Source organism: Acipenser ruthenus, chromosome 28 (assembly GCF_902713425.1).
Source record: "Acipenser ruthenus chromosome 28, fAciRut3.2 maternal haplotype, whole genome shotgun sequence".
Lineage (NCBI taxonomy): Eukaryota > Metazoa > Chordata > Actinopteri > Acipenseriformes > Acipenseridae > Acipenser > Acipenser ruthenus.
Window position 1 is genome coordinate 5,342,407 of NC_081216.1, and position 20,251 is coordinate 5,362,657.

General features: G+C 37.6%; 1 protein-coding gene across 2 annotated transcripts in view; it reads left to right on the plus strand.

Moving 5' to 3' along the window:
- dusp3a (dual specificity phosphatase 3a) overlaps positions 1 to 19,015 on the plus strand; it is a 40,041-nt gene extending 21,026 nt beyond the window's left edge. Inside the window, exons 3-4 of one of the 2 annotated variants that reach the window (XR_009309190.1) lie at positions 7,862 to 8,128; positions 10,975 to 19,015. Coding sequence is in view for 1 of the 2 variants with exons in the window: in XM_034057739.3 (XP_033913630.1) it covers positions 7,862 to 8,070 (209 nt within the window). In the remaining variant the exon portion in view is untranslated. Of the gene's footprint in view, positions 1 to 7,861; positions 9,156 to 10,974 lie in introns of those variants that run through there. The other variant, XM_034057739.3, reaches the window with a different exon arrangement.
- The last annotated feature ends 1,236 nt before the right edge of the window (positions 19,016 to 20,251 follow it).

Here is a 20,251-nt window from a genome sequence, read left to right on the forward strand (position 1 = left end):
CATACTAACAGCTCTGTTATATCTATCTAGATGACGAGGAGGGAAATGGAGTGGGGGGGGGGGGGGGGGGATGTAATTGATTTGGGGGCTGGTAATCATCTTTATAACATTAATTTTACCAAGCATAGAGAGGCCTAGTTTTGTCCAATTTTGTAAGGTGCTTTCAATTTTTTGGATAAGAGGGAGGGGTGTATTTGCATGTTTTCCAACCCTGGGGTGAGCTTTATGCCCAGATAAGTCATTCCAGTTGAAAGCCATTAAAACTGCCCATGTTCTCTTATACACAGGGGACGTATGTTAGACAGTGGCATAGCCCGGTTGATTTTATATCCTCATATCTGTGAAAAGGAATCTATTAATGAGAGAATATGTGGGACAGATATCTGTGGGTTGGATGACAGTAGTAATATATCATCCGCATAAAGCAAAAACATATGTTCTTGCTGCCCTGTACAGATACCCACAATGTTAGTATGATTTCTTAAGGCATACGATTTCTCAAGATCTTTAATTTCCTTTTCTAACTCTAACATGTGCTGTATACTTTGTTTCTTAAGAAATGAGGAAGGTTGTATAAGACGGCCTCTCAGATAGGCTTTAAATGCATCCCATGCCACTCCAGGACTGGAAACTGATCCTTCATTAATTTCCCAGAAATCCTATATTTTTGATAAAATTATTTTGGAGTAGAGAGGTAATACTTGCACTTGCATCTAACCCTGATGTAACTATCAATACTGTTATCTGCTCTTGAACTGCCTTGATATCAAATCGTACTGTGTTTTGTATTTGCTCTTATTAGGACTGAAGTCATTGTATTTTGTATCTTGCTCTTAATTGTACTGTAATTCTTGATATGTATTTTTTGTATACAACTGTAAGTCACCCTGGCTAAGGACGTCTGCTAAGAAATAAATAATAATAAATAATAATAATGGCAGTAACAAGGTCTCTAATCAATATTGAATTCAACAGCATTTTCTCAGAGTGATTTTCCAGACTCTGGTGTTTTAATGGAGAGTATACAAAAAACTACACCAAACCTGATAACTAAGAAATCTCTGAACCAATTTAGATACGCCACAAAGCATAAACATACAACACATCCTCTCCTCGGAACATTGGAGAGGTAAAACACAAAGTAAAAGAGAAACAATAGTAGTGGCAAACCTTTCTCCACTGGACCCCTCTCCCCCAGTCATCCCTACTTAGGCTTAACTATGTGCTGCTATTATATTATATTATATTATATTAACTGTACACTCCACCATTGACACTATCTTAACTATTCTTCCTGCAGCAATGCCCAGTATTAATATTTCTAGTAGTCATGTTTTAATAACATGGAAGAAAAATAATAAACCCCCACGTCCCCGAGAGTTTTACCCTCACTCCGGCAGGGTTGAGAGAAAACTTCTAACAGCCATGGGTGATGAAAACCGATGCTGTATGCCGTAATTGAAACCTTCATGATTGCTAGATACAGCATAGCATATCGTAGCCCCTTCTCCTGTAGCACATGTTTAACCTCATCAAACTTCAGCATTACATCTTGTGATAGATCCTGGAAGAAAAATACATGGTTGTTCCTCCATTCAACTAGCCTTTCTTCCCGAGCAGCTCTAAGCACCTTCTCCCCTACCGTATACCGCAAGAAGCACGCAATAATTTGCAGAGGTCGTCCTTCTGAGCCAGGTCTCAGACCCAGCAATCTGTGTGCTCTCTCAATCTCAAACGTCTTGTCAGGATCTAGGCCCAGCGACTCGCTCAACAGAGAGTTTAAAAAACTCTTAATATCTCACTGTGGCAAAGTGCCCCGCCCCTGTGTGCATTTGTGTGTTTTGTGTATGTATGGGTGCGTATGTTAATGTTGGTGTATAGATTGGTACACGGGATATAAACGGGTCTGTGTTTCACGTGTGTAAAAAGTGTAGATTTGTATTTAGGCACGAGGAGAGCACAAATCACTTCACGTGCTGGTTAAATGTAATATGTGAGCACGGGGTTGCACAGAATTAATTCACGTGCTGGGATTCAAGTGAATAATTAATTAGTAATTGAATCCCAGCACAACAGTATATATAGAGACACGTAGCATGCAGTCGGGGTTGGGTGTTCGGTGAGTGGAGAACGGGATTGGAGACGGAGGTAGTAATTGTTAGAATAAGAGTAATAGTTAACGTGTTTTCACTCACCGTGTTTGTTCGTCTGTCTGTCCTGCACCGTCTGTTTAGTGTTTAGTCGTTTTGTATGTCTGTTTATTTTGGCGTCAAGTGCCGTGTCCTGTTTTTGTGCTGTTTGAAACCTTTTATTTTGTTAATAAACGCTGAGTGCAGCCATTGCACTCAGCTCATCACCATCACCGTCTGTCTGTGTATTCCTTTTCGGGTCTGACGCCACTCACTCTGGCCGTCTTTGTGACACTCACCCTTCCATGTTTTTAGGAATTCCTACAATCCTAATATTTTTTCAGCATCCCCTGTTTTCTAGGTCTGAAAGTTTCTCTTGTATCTGTTCCATTTTCTGTGCTAGTGAGTCAATCACACTCTCTTTCTCCTGAAACCAATCCTCTAGGTTAGATATTCAGGTCTCTGTTTTGGCAACCCTCACCCTCAGCTGCTGTACTGACATTTTGAATGAGTCTGTGCCAGCCTTTACCCCTACCAGATCTGTATCTAGTCCTTGTAAAATACTTTTAGTGCTACTTAGCTCTGTCGCGGTGCCTGGAGGGGGTCCCTTCTCCGGTGCAGTCGCCATGTTATGCTCAGCAGTTGAGACTTCTGATGTCAGTTTATTTCTTTGTTTTCGAGAGGAAGATCTTTGGGGTTGTGCTTTTGAATCGACTGGCATCGCAAATTAGTATCTCTAGTGTAGGTGATTTAGGGTTTTCAGCACCACTTATATATTTTTATCAAAGGGACTGAGGGAATGAGGAGTCCAGCAAAGCAAAGCCTTTCACTACGTGACTCCAAAAAAGAGCATTCTTAAAGAGTGTAATCCATCAAATCCATTGACGCACAGAGTGGGTAATAAAAACAGCAGCTCTCACTGCTTGATATTTGAAATGCACGCTGTTGTATGCCTTTTCCTTCCCCCCCTGGAGACCGTGCTAGCCAGCCACTATAACATATATATACAGCTCTGGAAAAAATTAAGAGACCACTGCAAAATTATCAGTTTCTCTGGTTTTACTATTTATAGGTATGTGTTTGGGTAAAATGAACATTTTTGTTTTATTCTATAAACTACTGACAACATTTCTCCCAAATTCCAAATAAAAATATTGTCATTTAGAGCATTTATTTGCAGAAAATGACAACTGGTCAAAATAACAAAAAAGATGCAGTGTTGTCAGACCTCGAATAATGCAAAGAAAATAAGTTCATATTCATTTTTAAACAACACAATACTAATGTTTTAACTTAGGAAGAGTTCAGAAATCAATATTTGGTGGAATAACCCTGATTTTCAAGCACAGCTTTCATGCGTCTTGGCATGCTCTCCACCAGTCTTTCACATTGATGTTGGGTGACTTTATGCCACTCCTGGCGCAAAAATTAAAGCAGCTCGGCTTTGTTTGATGGCTTGTGACCATCCATCTTCCTCTTGATCACATTCCAGAGGTTTTCAATGGGGTTCAGGTCTGGAGATTGGGCTGGCCATGACAGGGTCTTGATCTGGTGGTCCTCCATCCACACCTTGATTGACCTGGCTGTGTGGCATGGAGCATTGTCCTGCTGGAAAAACCAATCCTCAGAGTTGGGGAACATTGTCAGAGCAGAAGGAAGCAAGTTTTCTTCCAGGACAACCTTGTACTTGGCTTGATTCATGCCAAAGCTGCCCGATTCCAGCCTTGCTGAAGCACCCCCAGATCATCACCGATCCTCCACCACATTTCACAGTGGGTGCGAGACACTGTGGCTTGTAGGCCTCTCCAGGTCTCCGTCTAACCATTAGACGACCAGGTGTTGGGCAAAGCTGAAAATTGGACTCATCTGGGGGTGCTTCAGCAAGGCTGGAATCGGGCAGATTTGTCTTTGTGAAGGACGCATGAATCAAGCCAAGTACAAGATTGTCCTGGAAGAAAACTTGCTTCCTTCTGCTCTGACAATGTTCCCCCAACTCTGAGGATTGGTTTTTCCAGCAGGACAATGCTCCATGCCACACAGCCAGGTCAATCAAGGTGTGGATGGAGGACCACCAGATCAAGACCCTGTCATGGCCAGCCCAATCTCCAGACCTGAACCCCATTGAAAACCTCTGGAATGTGGTCAAGAGGAAGATGGATGGTCACAAGCCATCAAACAAAGCTGAGCTGCTTGAATTTTTGCGCCAGGAGTGGCATAAAGTCACCCAACATCAATGTGAAAGACTGGTGGAGAGCATGCCAAGACGCATGAAAGCTGTGCTTGAAAATCAGGGTTATTCCACCAAATATTGATTTCTGAACTCTTCCTAAGTTAAAACATTAGTATTGTGTTGTTTAAAAATGAATATGAACTTATTTTCTTTGCATTATTCGAGGTCTGACAACACTGCATCTTTTTTGTTATTTTGACCAGTTGTCATTTTCTGCAAATAAATGCTCTAAATGACAATATTTTTATTTGGAATTTGGGAGAAATGTTGTCAGTAGTTTATAGAATAAAACAAAAATGTTCATTTTACCCAAACACATACCTATAAATAGTAAAACCAGAGAAACTGATAATTTTGCAGTGGTCTCTTAATTCTTTCCAGAGCTGTATATATATATATATATATATATATATATGTCTACTTAAATTGCGGTAAATTTACGTATTTTTCACGGGTATGTTGCGGAATAAAATTAGGATTTCGCAGACATGTTTAAACATTAAATAAACCTAAGTAGACAGTATTTCAGAACACTATAAAGCCTAAAAATAGTGGTACTTGCTTCCTTACTAAAACAGAGTGCTGGCATTTGTTAAAGGCAAGTATGCAGCATCCCCTTGCAGTTGACTTGCCCATACATTGAGACTGTACGTCTGCATCCACTGAATTGGTTGGAAGTTAAGGCAAAGCGTTGCCAAGTTATAAGATGTGGAAATCGATTAGAAACAGCCCAAAAACTCGGTTACACAGGGGCATCTGGCATACTTTAATGAAGTCAATATATGCAGCACGTTCGTTGTCCTGTTATTTGTCCCATCCAATAATTTATTTTATTAGTACCGAGTCAAAACAAAGAAGACGTGGCTATTTGGGTCGAAAATTCCAACTGTAAGCAGCAGGTCGAAGCGAGGTGGCTGTGCGGGATCGTTTTAGTACTGATTTAACTTACAGACAGGAATACTTCTTGTCTGCGCTGACTTTCCAGTTTGGTTTCTGGAAGCTGTTTATTTTACGTTCTGTTCAGCAGCCTCTGAAGTAGCCTTTTGTTTAATGTGTGATTCTGAAGCTAAATAGCGATCGATCGTATTTTCTCCAAATACACATTAAGATATGGAAAACAATTACCTCAGTCTGCATGTAGTTTATTTGGGAAATATCTTGAAACGATCATTGGCCGAAATATAGTTTACTTTCTTTGTCGTCCATTTCTACTATTTTACCTCCAATGCTGAAAACAACTAGATTTTAGCAACCTAAATGAAAACAATTCAGCACCAACTTTGTCCTGCCCCCTCCTGCACAGTACAGGTCACATAAAAGCAGTAAAGATGCAATGATAGGCTGATTAAAACGTTGTCATTTGAATAGTAAACAAGATCGTTAACTGCTTTGGAGAATTTATTTTGTAAATTATGGACATTTTTTGTTTGTTTTTTGCTTAAGTGCAGTGTACACGGGACGGCGAAGGAATAAAAATGGGCTATCTGTCACTTGCGTTGTGCAGTAGTTCATTTTAAGTTTTTTTTTTTTCCCCCCTCCGTACTTGTTTATATGCATTGGCCCCTAAGAGGTGAATTTCGCGGTAACCCCTCAATTTCACGATTGCTGCGAAATCCGCAAAATTGCGAATTAGGTAGGTCCCTATATATATATATATATATATATATATATATATATATATATATATATATATACACACAGTCACCTACAAAATTATTGGCTCCCTTGATAAAGATGAGCAAAAAAGACTGTATAAAATAAATAATACCAGTACTGAGCTATATTGTAATTTTCCAACATGTGGAATATATTTGACTTTATTAATGATTCAATGGAATCAACCAAACTTACACATTTCTCAAATTATAAATTTATTTCCAAAAAAAAGTGGTGTCACAATTATTCGCACCCTTGTTTTCAGTACTTTGTGCACCCACCCCTTGCAAGGATAACGGCACTGAGTCTTTTTCTATAATGTTTAATGAGATTGGAGAACACATTGGGAGGGATCTTAGACCATTCCTCCATACAGAATCTTTCCAGATCTTTGGTGTCCTTCGGTCTGCGCTTATGGACTGCCCTCTTCAATTGAAACCACAGGTTTTCAATGGGGTTCGAGTCCGGAGACTGAGATGGCCATTACAAAATGTTGATTCTGTAGGCAATTAACCATTTCTTGGTAGATTTTGATGTGTGCTTGGGGTCATTGTCTTGCTGGAAGATCCACTTGCGGCCAAGTTTCAGCCTCCTGGCAGAGGCAACCAGGTTTTTGGCTAAAATGTCCTGGTACTGGGTAGAGTTCATGATGCCGTTAACCTTAACAAGGGCCCCAGAACCAGTGGAAGCAAAACAGCTCTATAACATCAAAGATCCACCACCATATTTTACAGTAGGTATGAGGTTCTTTTCTGCACACGCATCCTTCTTTCAATGCCAAACCCACCACTGGTGTATGTGGCCAAAGAGCTCTATTTTTGTCTCATCTCACCATAGCACCCAGTTCCAATCAAAGTGCCAATGTGTGCCATTTCATGTGTGAAATCTGTAAATGTGTAGATTTACCAGCTCAATGTATAAAATAACTGAGGAGATGGTAGTTATAATGCTAAAGCATTTGAGGTGAATTCGGAAATAAACTAACATCAGGGAGCTTAATGGTAAAAAATAAATAAATAATAATATATATATATATTTCTGTCAGATCTTGGGTAAATTAACTTCACTGCATCCCTTCTTGCAATACTATTATTATTATTATTATTATTACTATTATTATTATTATTATTATTATTATTATTATTATTAATAGTCGTAGTCGTAGTAGTATTACTAAATAATAATAATAAATGTATGTAACAGAGACCATGTATTAATGTTTTGTCGTATAAACAGACATGATTAGAGACAGATTTCTGGTTTTATTTCAAACTATTTTTTCCCACTTGTCTTTCACTTTATGTAAAAAAAAATGCCCTTTCCCAATTGTATTTTAAAATTGCTCATAGGGCAAACATTAGGTATGGTAACAATTACATCTCTTCAGCAAAACTCATGCCTCTGATAAGTGTGATTTAGTATTAAGTTGAACTCATTTAGAAAAAGCATAACCTAAATGCACGCATGTTTTGCATTTCAGTGAGAATCATACAGTATGCTACGTCATATTGCCAGCAAGACATTATTTTTTATTGTGAATTGTTGTGGCCAGACAGTGATCGTGGATGTAAGTAAAAGAGATTGTTTAGTACCATCTCCTTAGTTATTTTATACATTTATACTAGTTGCTTGTCACAGACATATGTATAAGGCTAGATCAGCCAAAGTGTCTTTATAGAAGTAATATTATGGCAAGTGAAAGCACCTTAACAAACATATCAAAATAGTAAAATACATAACAATCTCTTAGAATGACTGCATAAGAAGATAGATAGAAAGCAACATTACTGCAGAAATATCCTAAAATGGAATCACTTAGCTCTCTTCTTCACTCTCTTGTCCGCAGGCCGGGTTTATGTCCATTGCCGTGAGGGGTACAGTCGCTCCCCGACCCTCGTCATCGCTTACCTCATGCTGCGCCACAACATGGACGCGAAGACGGCGCTCTCCACCGTGCGCCAGAAACGAGAGATCGGACCAAACGACGGCTTCCTGAGGCAGTTGTGTCAGCTCAGCGAGAAGCTGGCTGCAGAGCGCAAACTTAAAGCGAAATAGAGGATCCAGGGAGCAAGAAGCTTCTGTGGAATCCGGTTGGGGGGACGAATGTTAGGCGGTAAATCACTGTCAGATTTAAACCCTTTTTCCCATTCATTTTTAACATTGTCAGCAGAATACTCCCCTCCAAACACGGCTTCCTAAAGGTCTACAGAAAAATAATTCTGTGGGCTGTGTGGTCTCGTACAGAAACATGTTGCATACCTAAATCATTATTTAACCTTATTTTTTGTTGTAGTAGTAATGCGTCAAAAAATGCCACTAAATCAAAACCAGGCAATGTGTATCGAGCTCATAAACAAAACAGTAAATAGACATGTTCCTTGGGATTGTTGCTGCTGAACCCCAGTCTTTTGATCTGAATCAGTCTTGCTCACTCCTCAGTATGACTGAAATAGGTTTCAGGTGAGTCACAGTAAATAGCCATAAAAAAGGTCTTCCAATTGATTGCCAGACCAGCTGTTTAGGGGTGGTAATGATTTCAAGGCACTTTTCCAAGAACTTGCAGGTCAACTAATTCCCTGTGACCTCTCTGAAACTTCTCCAAAAAGCTTAGCCAGCACAGGCTCATTGGGAAGCATGCATCTGCTCAGAGCCATTCCCTCTAAAGGAGTGGTAACCACGTTCCATTGTCTTAATAGTACTATTATCACTGGTCCTCCTTTTTCTTCTGGTGAAAGTCTCTTGGTTTTTCATACTTCATTTTGGAATATGCAAATATCTCAAAGACAATAGATGGAAAATGTCTGCTGTTTCTTCCTGATAGCACTTAATGTGTTGTAGTTCAAACTCTCTACAATTGTTTAGCTGCAATCAGACCACTTATAACAAAGGTACTAGGATGCAGCAATTTTCAACAGTGTTTAAAATATATACAAAATCAACACAAAAAACAAGTGAAGAATAAAAAGAAAATAAGTGTGTAGGGGCAGTAATAATGTTAATGATAAAATCAATCTATATATAATATTAGTCTGTTGATGATTACAATTTAAATTGATGTTATATTTTTGTTGAGTTCTGGACAGGCAACTGTGTTAAAGATAATTAGTCAAAAACTTCAAATTGGCTGCAAATTTGATTCTCTTAGCTGAAAAAAGCTGTCGGTCAATGTGATGTCAATTGAAGAAATGGGTAAATAACAGAGAAAGGGTGACATACCAATTCCTCACAAGACCTTACCCAGAATTGAATCTGTTAGCGATCAAACCTTAAGCAGCTATATATGCAGATTTGAATATTATGGCCAAAATAATTTCCCCTTAAATCTCCCTTTTTTATTTTTTATTTGTTTTCTCAATTTCCCATGTGTTGCTTTATAGAAATGGTAGTGATTTGTTATACAAATGCAATTTACTGTAAACCCTTGCCCTTTAAAAGTAGGTAGACTTTAGCATAGGATAATTCTAACTATAAAGCCAAATTCTCTCTATTGTTTTATAAAAATCTTTTGAATAGCCAATAATATTTTATTATTAAAGGAAAATAATAATGGACATTTTCTGGCAACATTTCAACCAGGTGTTAATTAGCTGGAGCTTGTTTAGAGGCTGTAGCTGGAACTGTTCTTATGGTAAAGTGTTTAGAAATGACAGCTTGTTGCCAGAAAAAAAGTTGCCAAAAAAGTTTTTCATGGGCTTTAGATCGATAGCGCCCCAGTTTATTTTTCTTATTTTTGATCTTATACTGCCACTAGTAATAGCAGGATAATGCCAATTTGGTTCACAGTACTCATGATTTCAAGTGGGCTACGGGGAGCTTGTGTGTCTAAATCTGAAACTACTTTTTGTAGTTTGCACATAAGGCTGAACTATGGGTGCACAAACTGACCTCCAAATGTGGTTTATACATAAGACCCTTTGTTTTCAAGGTTTTATTATATATATATATATATATATATATATATATATATATATATATATATATATATATAAATCCAGGAATTTATTAGTGTGTCTAAAAATAAATATAATTTACTAGTTTTCTTGGTAAATATCAGGGGTTACAATATTGACACATTGGACCAGATATTTACCAAAATGAAAAATAATATCTTACTTGTAACTAGCAACTCAAAAGGTTTGCCTATGTTGTTTGAAGCTAGTTATTTAACATTAACAATTAAAATTTCACTTTTTAATCTTGATGTTGCACAAATAAAAGTAAAAAATATTTTGGTGAACCAATCCTGAGTGTGCATACACTTTGTTGCATATATACTTAATTTATCCAGCATCGGATACCAGTGAGTGTGCAACATACCTGCACTTTACGGGACAATAAATGGTGCAGACATAATTTTGGAGTAAAGACTTTTATAAATCTGTCTGCAGTCAGATATGAATTCATATTTGCGACCCATTTTATAACAAGAAAAGCACCTCACTTGCATCTACTTGCTGTGAATGCTAACAGTTGTCTGGGTGACTGTGTCAAGCATACATAACCTATATTAGACTTTATTTAACCTTATATTGAACTGAAATGTAATTATTACTTGCATAGGCAAAAATTGGATACAATTGAAAACAAAGGGCCTCATTTGTATAGCATACTGTGCCAGACTTGATATGCATGCAAACAAGGAGCTTACATCTTGGTGGCCAAATCCTGAACTTTTATTAAATTTTATTCCATGTGACAAGCACAAAGACTGCCCAGAATACAATATGATGTCATTTGTTCATTAAAAAGGGACCAGCCAGAAGTATTTTGTGCTACAGTCGACCAGTTCAAGGGACATCAATTTAAGTATGCCAAATGTAAAAATAGTAGGAAAGAAACTACTAATTATGTCCTAAATGTTTACACTCTCTCTCTCTCTCTCTCTCTCTCTCTCTCTCTCTCTCTCTCTCTCTCTCTCTCTCTCTCTCTCTCTCTCTCTCTCTCTCTCTCTCGATAAAGACCCTTGGAAACAGTAGATTATCTCATGCTGCAGTTGGTTTCATCTAGTGCTAGAAAGACTTGGGCAGAATCAGTGGAAAGCAATGGAAATCTTCAGCTAAAGATACTGAACTTAAATGTCAGTAATGCAAGTCGTATAGATGTCTATCAGCAGTACTCTGATTAAAACAAAGCTGTTTATCTGGAGAAACCTCTCTGTATACGATAGCTCTGAATTCAGTTTTGTACCTCTGGGTCTGGCACAACCCAGGTCAGATAGACTAAAAGTAATTTATAGAAGCTTTGATGGATATATAGGAGATTAGATTGATACAGTAGATATCTGGAGTTATGTGTGTGTTTTTGTATATATACTAGGTAGTACTAATATATAAATATAAAATGTTGTGTGTGTGTGTGTGTATATATATATATATATATATGGAGAGGAAGACAATAGTAGAAAATGATTGACCCGAGGGAAGACTATTGTTATCGACAGGCGGCTATAATGCCCGAAGCCTGGAGGTAACAACTTTCTTCCCAAAGGGCATTTAATTTTCCACTATGGCTGAGTCTGCAGTACATATTTAATATAAGAACATAAGTGAGGCATGGTTGGATTGTAAATACAACTTTATATATTTTGTTTAAATATAGCTGATACAGCATACATAAATAAGTAAAAGACAGAAATAACAGAAAATGTTTCTGAAGTTCATACTGTATAGTTAACAGTTTGTCTCCGTCTCCATCTGGTTTGCCACTGCTGCATAATCCAGTTTATATCCCGCCCGTCATATTTGTTTTTGTCAAGTTGAATATGTCAGAAAAAGTCAGAAAACAGTGACAGTGACGTTTTACTCACCATTTTAGTATTTGGAGCATTCTTTCTTTTCTATTATGTTTTGTAATTAATTTTCTGTTAACTCACAGAATCGGTGTTCAGCCATTTTCTCTTGTGAAGAGTTCAGGGGAGAAAGGCGTTCCCTTGAAAAGCGGCGGTACTGACAGTGATGTGAACCAATCACATAACAGATGGAGATTGTTGACTGGTGGAGAATGGATGTTAGGGTAATAGTTCAATCTATTTTTCCTCTTATGATGAGGTTTTAACCAATCACTGATTAACTGATTTTATTTTATTTATTATTATTATTATTATTATTATTATTATTATTATTATTATTATTATTATTATTATTATTATTTATTTCTTAGCAGACGCCCTTATCCAGGGCAACTTACAGTCGTAAACAAAAATACATTTCAAGAATTACAGTACAAGTATTAATACAATTAAGAGCAATATACACACACACACAGACACAGCTGTAATCAAAAGTTTACATACCCTAATAGAAATATTCTAATTTCTAGAAATTTCTTGAAAATAAACAATTTAGGAAAGGTTTCGCTTTTGTGGATGAGGAAAAAAAGTTACAAGAAATAGATGTCTACAATTATTTATTTCAGCAAAACTCAAAAAATGCTAATTCAAAAGTATTCCTACCCTTTGATGCTATTATAGTATTGTCTGCAAGGTGCTATCAATATGATAATTCAGAACCTAATTCTAGAAAAGACTAGAAAATGCTGGATTGTAGGTGAACATTCTTAGTGAGTATAAAAGGGTTAGGCATAGGATGATTGCTGTCAATATGTGAAAAAGTAAAGAGCTATCTGAACACCTTAGGCAGAAAATTATTCATTGTCATAAAGCTGGAGAAGGATACAAGATTTACAAACATTTGAGTATCCCAATTTCAACTATTGTTTCTATTATCAAGAAGTACAAGATGGTACTGTCAAAACACTCCCTCTGTCTGGAAGAAAGAAGGTTCTTTCACCAAGAACAAGTAGAAGAATTGTGAGGAAGGTTAATAACAATCCGAGATTGACTGCCAAAGACATTCAAAGTGAATTGGCTGCAAGTGGGACTGGGGTTTCCATTTCAACCATAGGTCGAGTATTGCACGGTGAAGGTCTCAATGGTCGCAGGCCAAGGAAAAAGCCACTCTTAGGAAAATGTCACAAGGACAATCACTTGAAGTTTGCAAAACGGCATTTGAATGATGGATATGAGTTCTGGTCAAAGGTTTTGTGGAGTGATGAAACAAAAATCGAGCTATTTGGTCACGCTGATTGTCGTTACATTTGGAGAAAGTCTGGTGAGGCGCACAAAGAAAAGAACACCATACCTACTGTCAAGCATGGAGGTGGTAATATCCTTCTATGGGGCTGTTTTTTCTCTAATGGCACAGCAAATTTAGTTCTAATACATGGTAAAATGGATTCCACAGCATACCAAAAGATATTGGCCAATCATCTGAAACCCTGCGCTACAAAATTTGGCTTAAAGAGGCACTGGAAAATAGAGTAGATAAGAACATGATACCTACTGAGGAAATATTAAATATGATCAAGATAGTTTTAGAAAGTAGTTATTTTACATTTGTTACAAACAGAATGATGGCACAGCAATAAGCTCAAAATTAGTTTTGCATATTGCAAGCACATATATGGGCAAATGGGAGGAAATGTTATTGAGTAAACTAGACAAAAAACCATCAGAATACATAAGCTATGTGGATGACTGTGAATGTGTGGGTTGCAGTGCGCAGGTGAAAGGGTGATGCAGGTGTTCCAGACAACGACAAACACGGTTCAAGTTCTTTTATTTTCCTTTTGGTCTCCTTGACCGTTTAAATAATAATAATATTGCTGGCTCTACCCAACTATGGGTATTGCCAGCGTCAAAACCAAGGGTTTGCAGTCCCGAAATAACAAACACAGTCTCCAGACAGTGCGTGCTCTCAGTGCAGGTGCGGTGCTGGAAACAGTGGTGCTGGTGTGTGTTCAGGTGCAGTGCTATAAACAGTGGTGCTGGTGTGTGTTCAGGTTCAGTGCTATAAACAGTGGTGCTGGTGTTTGTTCAGGTGCAGTGCTATAAACAGTGGTGCTGGTGTGTGTTCAGGTTCAGTGCTATAAACAGTGGTGCTGGTGTTTGTTCAGGTGCAGTGCTATAAACAGTGGTGCTGGTGTGTGTTCAGGTTCAGTGCTATAAACAGTGGTGCTGGTGTTTGTTCAGGTGCAGTGCAGTCCGGGTGTATCGCTGGCGTAAAGCGGCAGCTCCCAGATCCGTATTTAGCCGTCTGGCAAAGATGAACACGCACAGTTAAGCAAAAAGCAACACTTCACTCACAGTTTAATCGTCCTCATTTCCTCCCATTAACCACAACAAAGGAGCTGATTACGGCGCCACGTCCCCCTAAACTACCCTAAGCCCCGCCCCCTCCGATAGCTGGTTCAATCACGTCTCCTCCAATTCATGAATGAAACTTCGCTCACCGTACTAGGGCGAGGACTCCTGGTACCATGATGCCGCCCCCTTCCTGAATGGCCGGCTTCCGACTGCCCCTGGAAAGAACTGCCCAACCATTCAGTACAAGGCACACAGTTCCTGTTGTACAGGGCCCTCATAGGTCGAGAGGAAGATTGTTGATTCGGATTCATTCACTCTCTGTCACAATAACATATTTGGAATATGGACACATGGAGAAGAATCTCTTGTACAGTTTAATAAATTAGCAATTATATCCACCCTAACATTTCTGTGGATTTAAGGTGGACAAAATCTGAAATTTAATTCTTAGACACCTTGGTTAAACTTGATCAAGGATCTATTAAAACAGATCTTTACTCGAAACCCACTGATATGCATCAGTACCTACATATGTCATCTGCACATCCTATCTATACTAAAAGAGCAATCCTTAAAGGACTGGGTATAAGGATAAAAGGAATCTGTTCTGATGAAAATGACTACAAAAAACAGAGAAAGGTATTAAAAATAAATCGAGAAAAGTTGACAAACTCGATAGGAATGAACTACTGGAGGATAAGAAAAGGGAAGAGAGGGTTAAGAGTGTGCCATTAATAATTACATATTCTAAATTATTACCCAACATTTCAAAAATAGTTTGGAAGCATTTACGTATACTTCATAATTCAGAACAAATGAAAAAAAATATTTCCAAAAGCACCAATCGTAGCTTTTAGAAGGCAAATTTAGCTGACATTTTAGTCCACAGTAAACATAATGGGGTCATAGATACATTAAGGGACTTTGCAACCTGTAAAAGCACATGTAAAGTGTGCAAATATATTGGTGGAGAGCTTTTCTCCTTGGGATGACATTAAAATGGAGTGTGCAGCATTTTCTTATGGACACACTTATTGATGGATGGTGGCTCAATGACCTTCATAGCTTGTATAGGATATGTGTTTTTATGCACAGGGTAGTTATAATGTCATCAAAAACAAAGTATAACATTCCTAATCTAATAGAAGAACGTTGTTCATAAAAAAGTGAATCTTTGTGTAGTTAATAATGTTATCCTACATTAAACTGTAAACGTATCAGCTAAAGCTACAGCACCCTCGATATACAGTACTTAGTGGTATTTAGTTTAAGGATCTGTTATAAGTGGTTATACGTATGAATTATTTAATAATACATATTAAAACATAGCAGATTCCCATGTTAAAGTGTTACAGGTATTCTTGTTACCTATTAAGATGAATGTATTTAGGTTTTTACACCAAAATACAATTAGCAATTGCTAATAATACAATTACTGTTTTGTCTCTAAACAGTTTTATTTTCCAAAAAAAGATGCAAATAGTTTTTTTTTTTTTTAAAGATCTTTATATATCTGGCACAATGTTCGGTTCCTTTCATTGCTCTATGTGTTTTTACCATAGTAGCTCTATAAAGTGTCCAAGGGACTTCGCACCCTGTATATTTAATTATGTTTGGGGTCCAGGTGCCATTTACACTTTTAAGGTTTGATCGAATGTTACACCATATGACATTCCTATTACAAAATCTGGACCCCAGACTGTTCTCCATAGCAGCGTACTTATACAAACCTGTATGTATACGCCGGGGGGGAGCTTCTAGGTATTATTTTGACACATTTTGAACTGCACTGGCTGTGTTAGAGAAGTGACCAAATGCTTGTAGAGCTTCCTACTTTGAATATGCTGTGTTGTGTGTATCACTCCTTTTATCTGAACATCTTCACTACTGCCTATGGTAATAATTTTATTACTTAAACTCATATATGGTAAAAGATTTGGTTTCCTACCAATGTACTACAACTACATGGAACTGCTCTGTTCGGGAGGCAATTTTAGATACTGTATTTTACTGATGTATTTTACTGATGTATTTTACTGATGTATTTTACTGATGTATTACAGGCAACAGAATCCATGTGGAATACTGCCATCTAGTGATATAAGGTTGTTTTACAAGATGTTTTTTTGTAAATGCGAAACCTATTCTACAGGACGGGTGTCCGTTACTCAATGCTTGTCTGCAGTATTGTGCCTTGAAACTTTGAAATGTGTCTTAAAAGAATAATTACCTTCAAATGTATTTTTTTTTTTTTCATTTTCTCAATATGGTATGGTGTTTGCAATTATTCTTAGTGGTTCTTGGTTCTGTTGCTCCAATATTTACTTATTTTCAATTTTCTCTAAATCTGCCTTTAACTGGCTTTGAGTTTGTCTGGAGTATTTGGTGTTGGGACTGAATTCCTCATTGAATTCAAATCATGTGATAATGTGATAATGCTCTAGTTGCCTGCCTGAACTTATGTAACAAAGACTAGATCAGCCAAAGTGTGCATAGCAGTAAGAGCCAGCACCCTCTAGTGAACAGCTACTTTTTGCTGGTAATACACAGCTGTGTACTAGATTGTGGTGGAAATACCTATGTTACATATCTCTGTGGAAGACAACTAGAATTGAAAAGCATCGCCTAAATTCAGGTCAAATCAAATATGAGTAACTGAAATAAGAATCACTCAGAATGACTAACATCATAAAAAGTAAAAAAGAAAAAAAAAAGTTTTAGTTATTGCTTCCTTGAATTCAGGCAGGAAAACTAGCTCCCAGTACCAATAGAACCGCATTGCATAGCCAAGTTTCAAGCACAATGCAAATGCAAAGTATCGGACTTATTTTACTGCAAAGGGCATACCGTTGTTGATATATTGATTTTGTTTTTTGTAAAACATGGGCCAAAAAAAGTCCCTTTGGAAACCTCTCCTTAAAAAAATTTCACAAATTAAAAAATTATTTAAAAGTTGTCATTTCTTTTTTTACATCTGATGAAGTCACCCTAAATTTCAAAGGCTCTTAGAGCAGGGTTCTCAACCTCTTCACAAGGAACTGTCCCTCAAACTGGGCTGCACAGCACCAGCTGCCCTTATGAAGGCATTGGTCAAAGGGATTGTTTCTTTGACCTAACTTCTTAAATTGCACCACCTAGAGTTACTTAAGCTATAACTCTTTAAGTATAAAAGGAAATAAACTGACTCGCAACCTTGTCAAGGTCACTAATAACCATCCCGAAAGTTATTGCAATTAAGCAACAAGCGTTTTCAATATAATTTTTTCCTTAAATATTTAAAAAGACCAAGTTATATTTTTTTTCCAACAAGTGTAGATGATTGTTAAATCGGCACCTGTACAGTATCCATATCAGTTACAAGTCCTATGTCTTTTTACTGTATTGAAAGTGCTGTATATACACAGACGTTTTGAAAGAGGAGTTCTGGGTCAGCTTCATTGCAATGATAAACAGCACCACTGAAAGTCTGTTTCTTTGAGTGGCTTGAGGCTTAGCTGTGCTGAGGATTGAAAAGTAAAGCCTATTAGGTTTGAATTATCACAGGATATACTGATTCTGTACTGAGTTGGTATATGGTAGGATACCAATAGAAATAAGTGGGACAGTCAGTCCCACTGTTGTATAATAAGTGACACCAGGGTAAGCACAGTAGCAGTTTCAGAAATGACAGTGGGAGGTTATCTTTGAAGGAAGCAAACAGTTTCACTGCTGTCCGCTGGTTGAGAACCACTTCCCTAGAGGACTCCACAGATGTTTTGAATGACTTGTTTTAAATGAGACAATTTTATTTCATTTCATTTGGAATGAGGCAGTAAAGAGAGAACCAATATCCTTTTGCCCTGAAAACTGTCCAAATGTACTTTTTAAAGCAATGTTGTAATGTTGTTTTTCTTGTATAACCTACTGTGACTGCTCACGAAGTGCTGTGTTTCTACTTATGCTGCAGAAACTGTGATTTTGCTTTGTAAAACAAAAAATGTATATGCCATACAGTGTGCTTTGTGCAGACAATTGTAGCTAATTCACAAATATGGTATACCTTGTATAATTTAACAGTGCTAGTTATAAAATATATTAACAAGTTTACAGACCATGGTATAAAATCAGTATTACACTAATTACAATACAATGGTAATAATGACCTTACAAAAATGGGTGATGGATTGTACTATTATACTAGTTAGAGATGCACTGGTCACCTAAGGTTTATTACAAGTTTTTTGAGGTTTTAAGTACTTTTCCTGCACTGTAATCCTGTTTTCTTTTTAAATGCTGATGCACTGTGTTTTTTGTTGTAATCTCTGGGAAATGAAACTTCCATAGACAACAATAGCAAAAACAAACACAAAAAAGACTACACTCCCAGAATACACCACTACCCAACATCACAAGAATACCGCATCATGATGGGTACTGTAGTCAACAGACCATCAAAAGCTAGATGCAACTGTTATAATATACATCAACCATTGAGACAAACAACCTCTTGATCCTGTTTAGGGCCCTATGTGAGCACTATTTCTCAATAGATAAATATGAACATCTACACATTTGTATTGTTGCCTTTTCCGTGTGCGAGTGGAGAGCTACTTCACTTTCTAGAATACCCTTCTAATTTCTACATTGTTGACAGCATGTAAAGGGTTTGTGTGAACATCTGCCCTGAGGCCTTACACAAGAAATTATTGTATATTTTTTATTTGTGTGATTACTTTACAACAACAAAAAAGGGAGCTGATCTCCTTAGCTGATGAATACACTGATGTTTGTTGAAGTGCACTTGATTTAAGATTTTAGTGTTATTTTTTTTATGCAGAAGAGTTTTTAGTTAAACAATAAATGGTGAAAAAAAGACAATGGACTGGAATTCTGTTATTTATAGATCATTTTAAGTATTGCATTTATATGGTGCTTTTTATACAAAAGTATTGCATACTACCGATGCAACCTCGCTGGTTGGTGGTCGTCATCTCTTTCAGGGAACCAAGATTACGGTAAGTTACCTAACGTTCCCTTTCAATTCGAAGACGACCACCAAAACATTATGTATGGGAAATGTATACCAGAGCCATCGCGAGGGAGAAGGAACAGCAGCTTACGAGGGACACATCAGAACCGGTTACCCTTAGGTTAACGGTGCGAGCGTGCAACCTCAAGGACCCTCGTGCCTATTGAAGGCAAATAAGGATCTACCACATTCAAGAGGTAGAACCTGGAGAAAGCTGCATAGCCCAGCTAGCCACCGTACATATATCGGACAGTGAGGACCCTCTGAAGACGGCCCAAGATGTAGCCAACCCTCTAGTAGAGTGTGCAGCTATTCTCCCAGGTGGGGGTAAGCTAGCACTGTCATATGCCACAGAGACTATCCACAATCCAGTGGGACAGTTGCTGTTTTATAATAACATAATAATAATAACAATCTTTATTTTATAAAGCGCCTAAATGCACGCATCTCAAAGTGCTGTACAAACAAACAAAAAAAAACACAGAGAACCATATATACATACAGCATATTAAGAGTATACATAACATAAAAAAGAAATTACACAAATCAAAAAACAAATCATGATAAAAAAATGCCTGAACATAAAAATGTGTCTTTAACTCTTTTTGAAAAGCATCAACGGTCTTAGCATCCCTGATAGATTGAGGAAGGTCGTTCCAAAGTTTGGGCGCATAGCGGCAAAAAGCCCTATCGCCCATGGAGCGAAGCTTAGTTTTGGGTATTGCCAATAAACCCGAGGATGAAGAACGTAGATTACGTATGGGTGTGTAATGTGTAAGCAATTCAGCAATGTAACATGGAGCTAAACCATTCAGAGCCTTATAGGTTAACAACAGTATTTTAAAATCAATCCTGCTGTCAACCGGCAACCAGTGCAGAGAAGCAAGAACCGGTATAATATGGGCACCCAGTTTAGTGCCAGTTAAAATGCGAGCAGCAGAGTTCTGAATATATTGTAGCCTGCTGATAGCAGCCTTGGAGACACCCGCAAACAACGTGTTGCAATAATAGAGCCTGGGAAGAAAAGGCATCAACTAGCCTCTCTGCATCAGGCACAGACAACATAGGGCGCAGACGGGCAATGT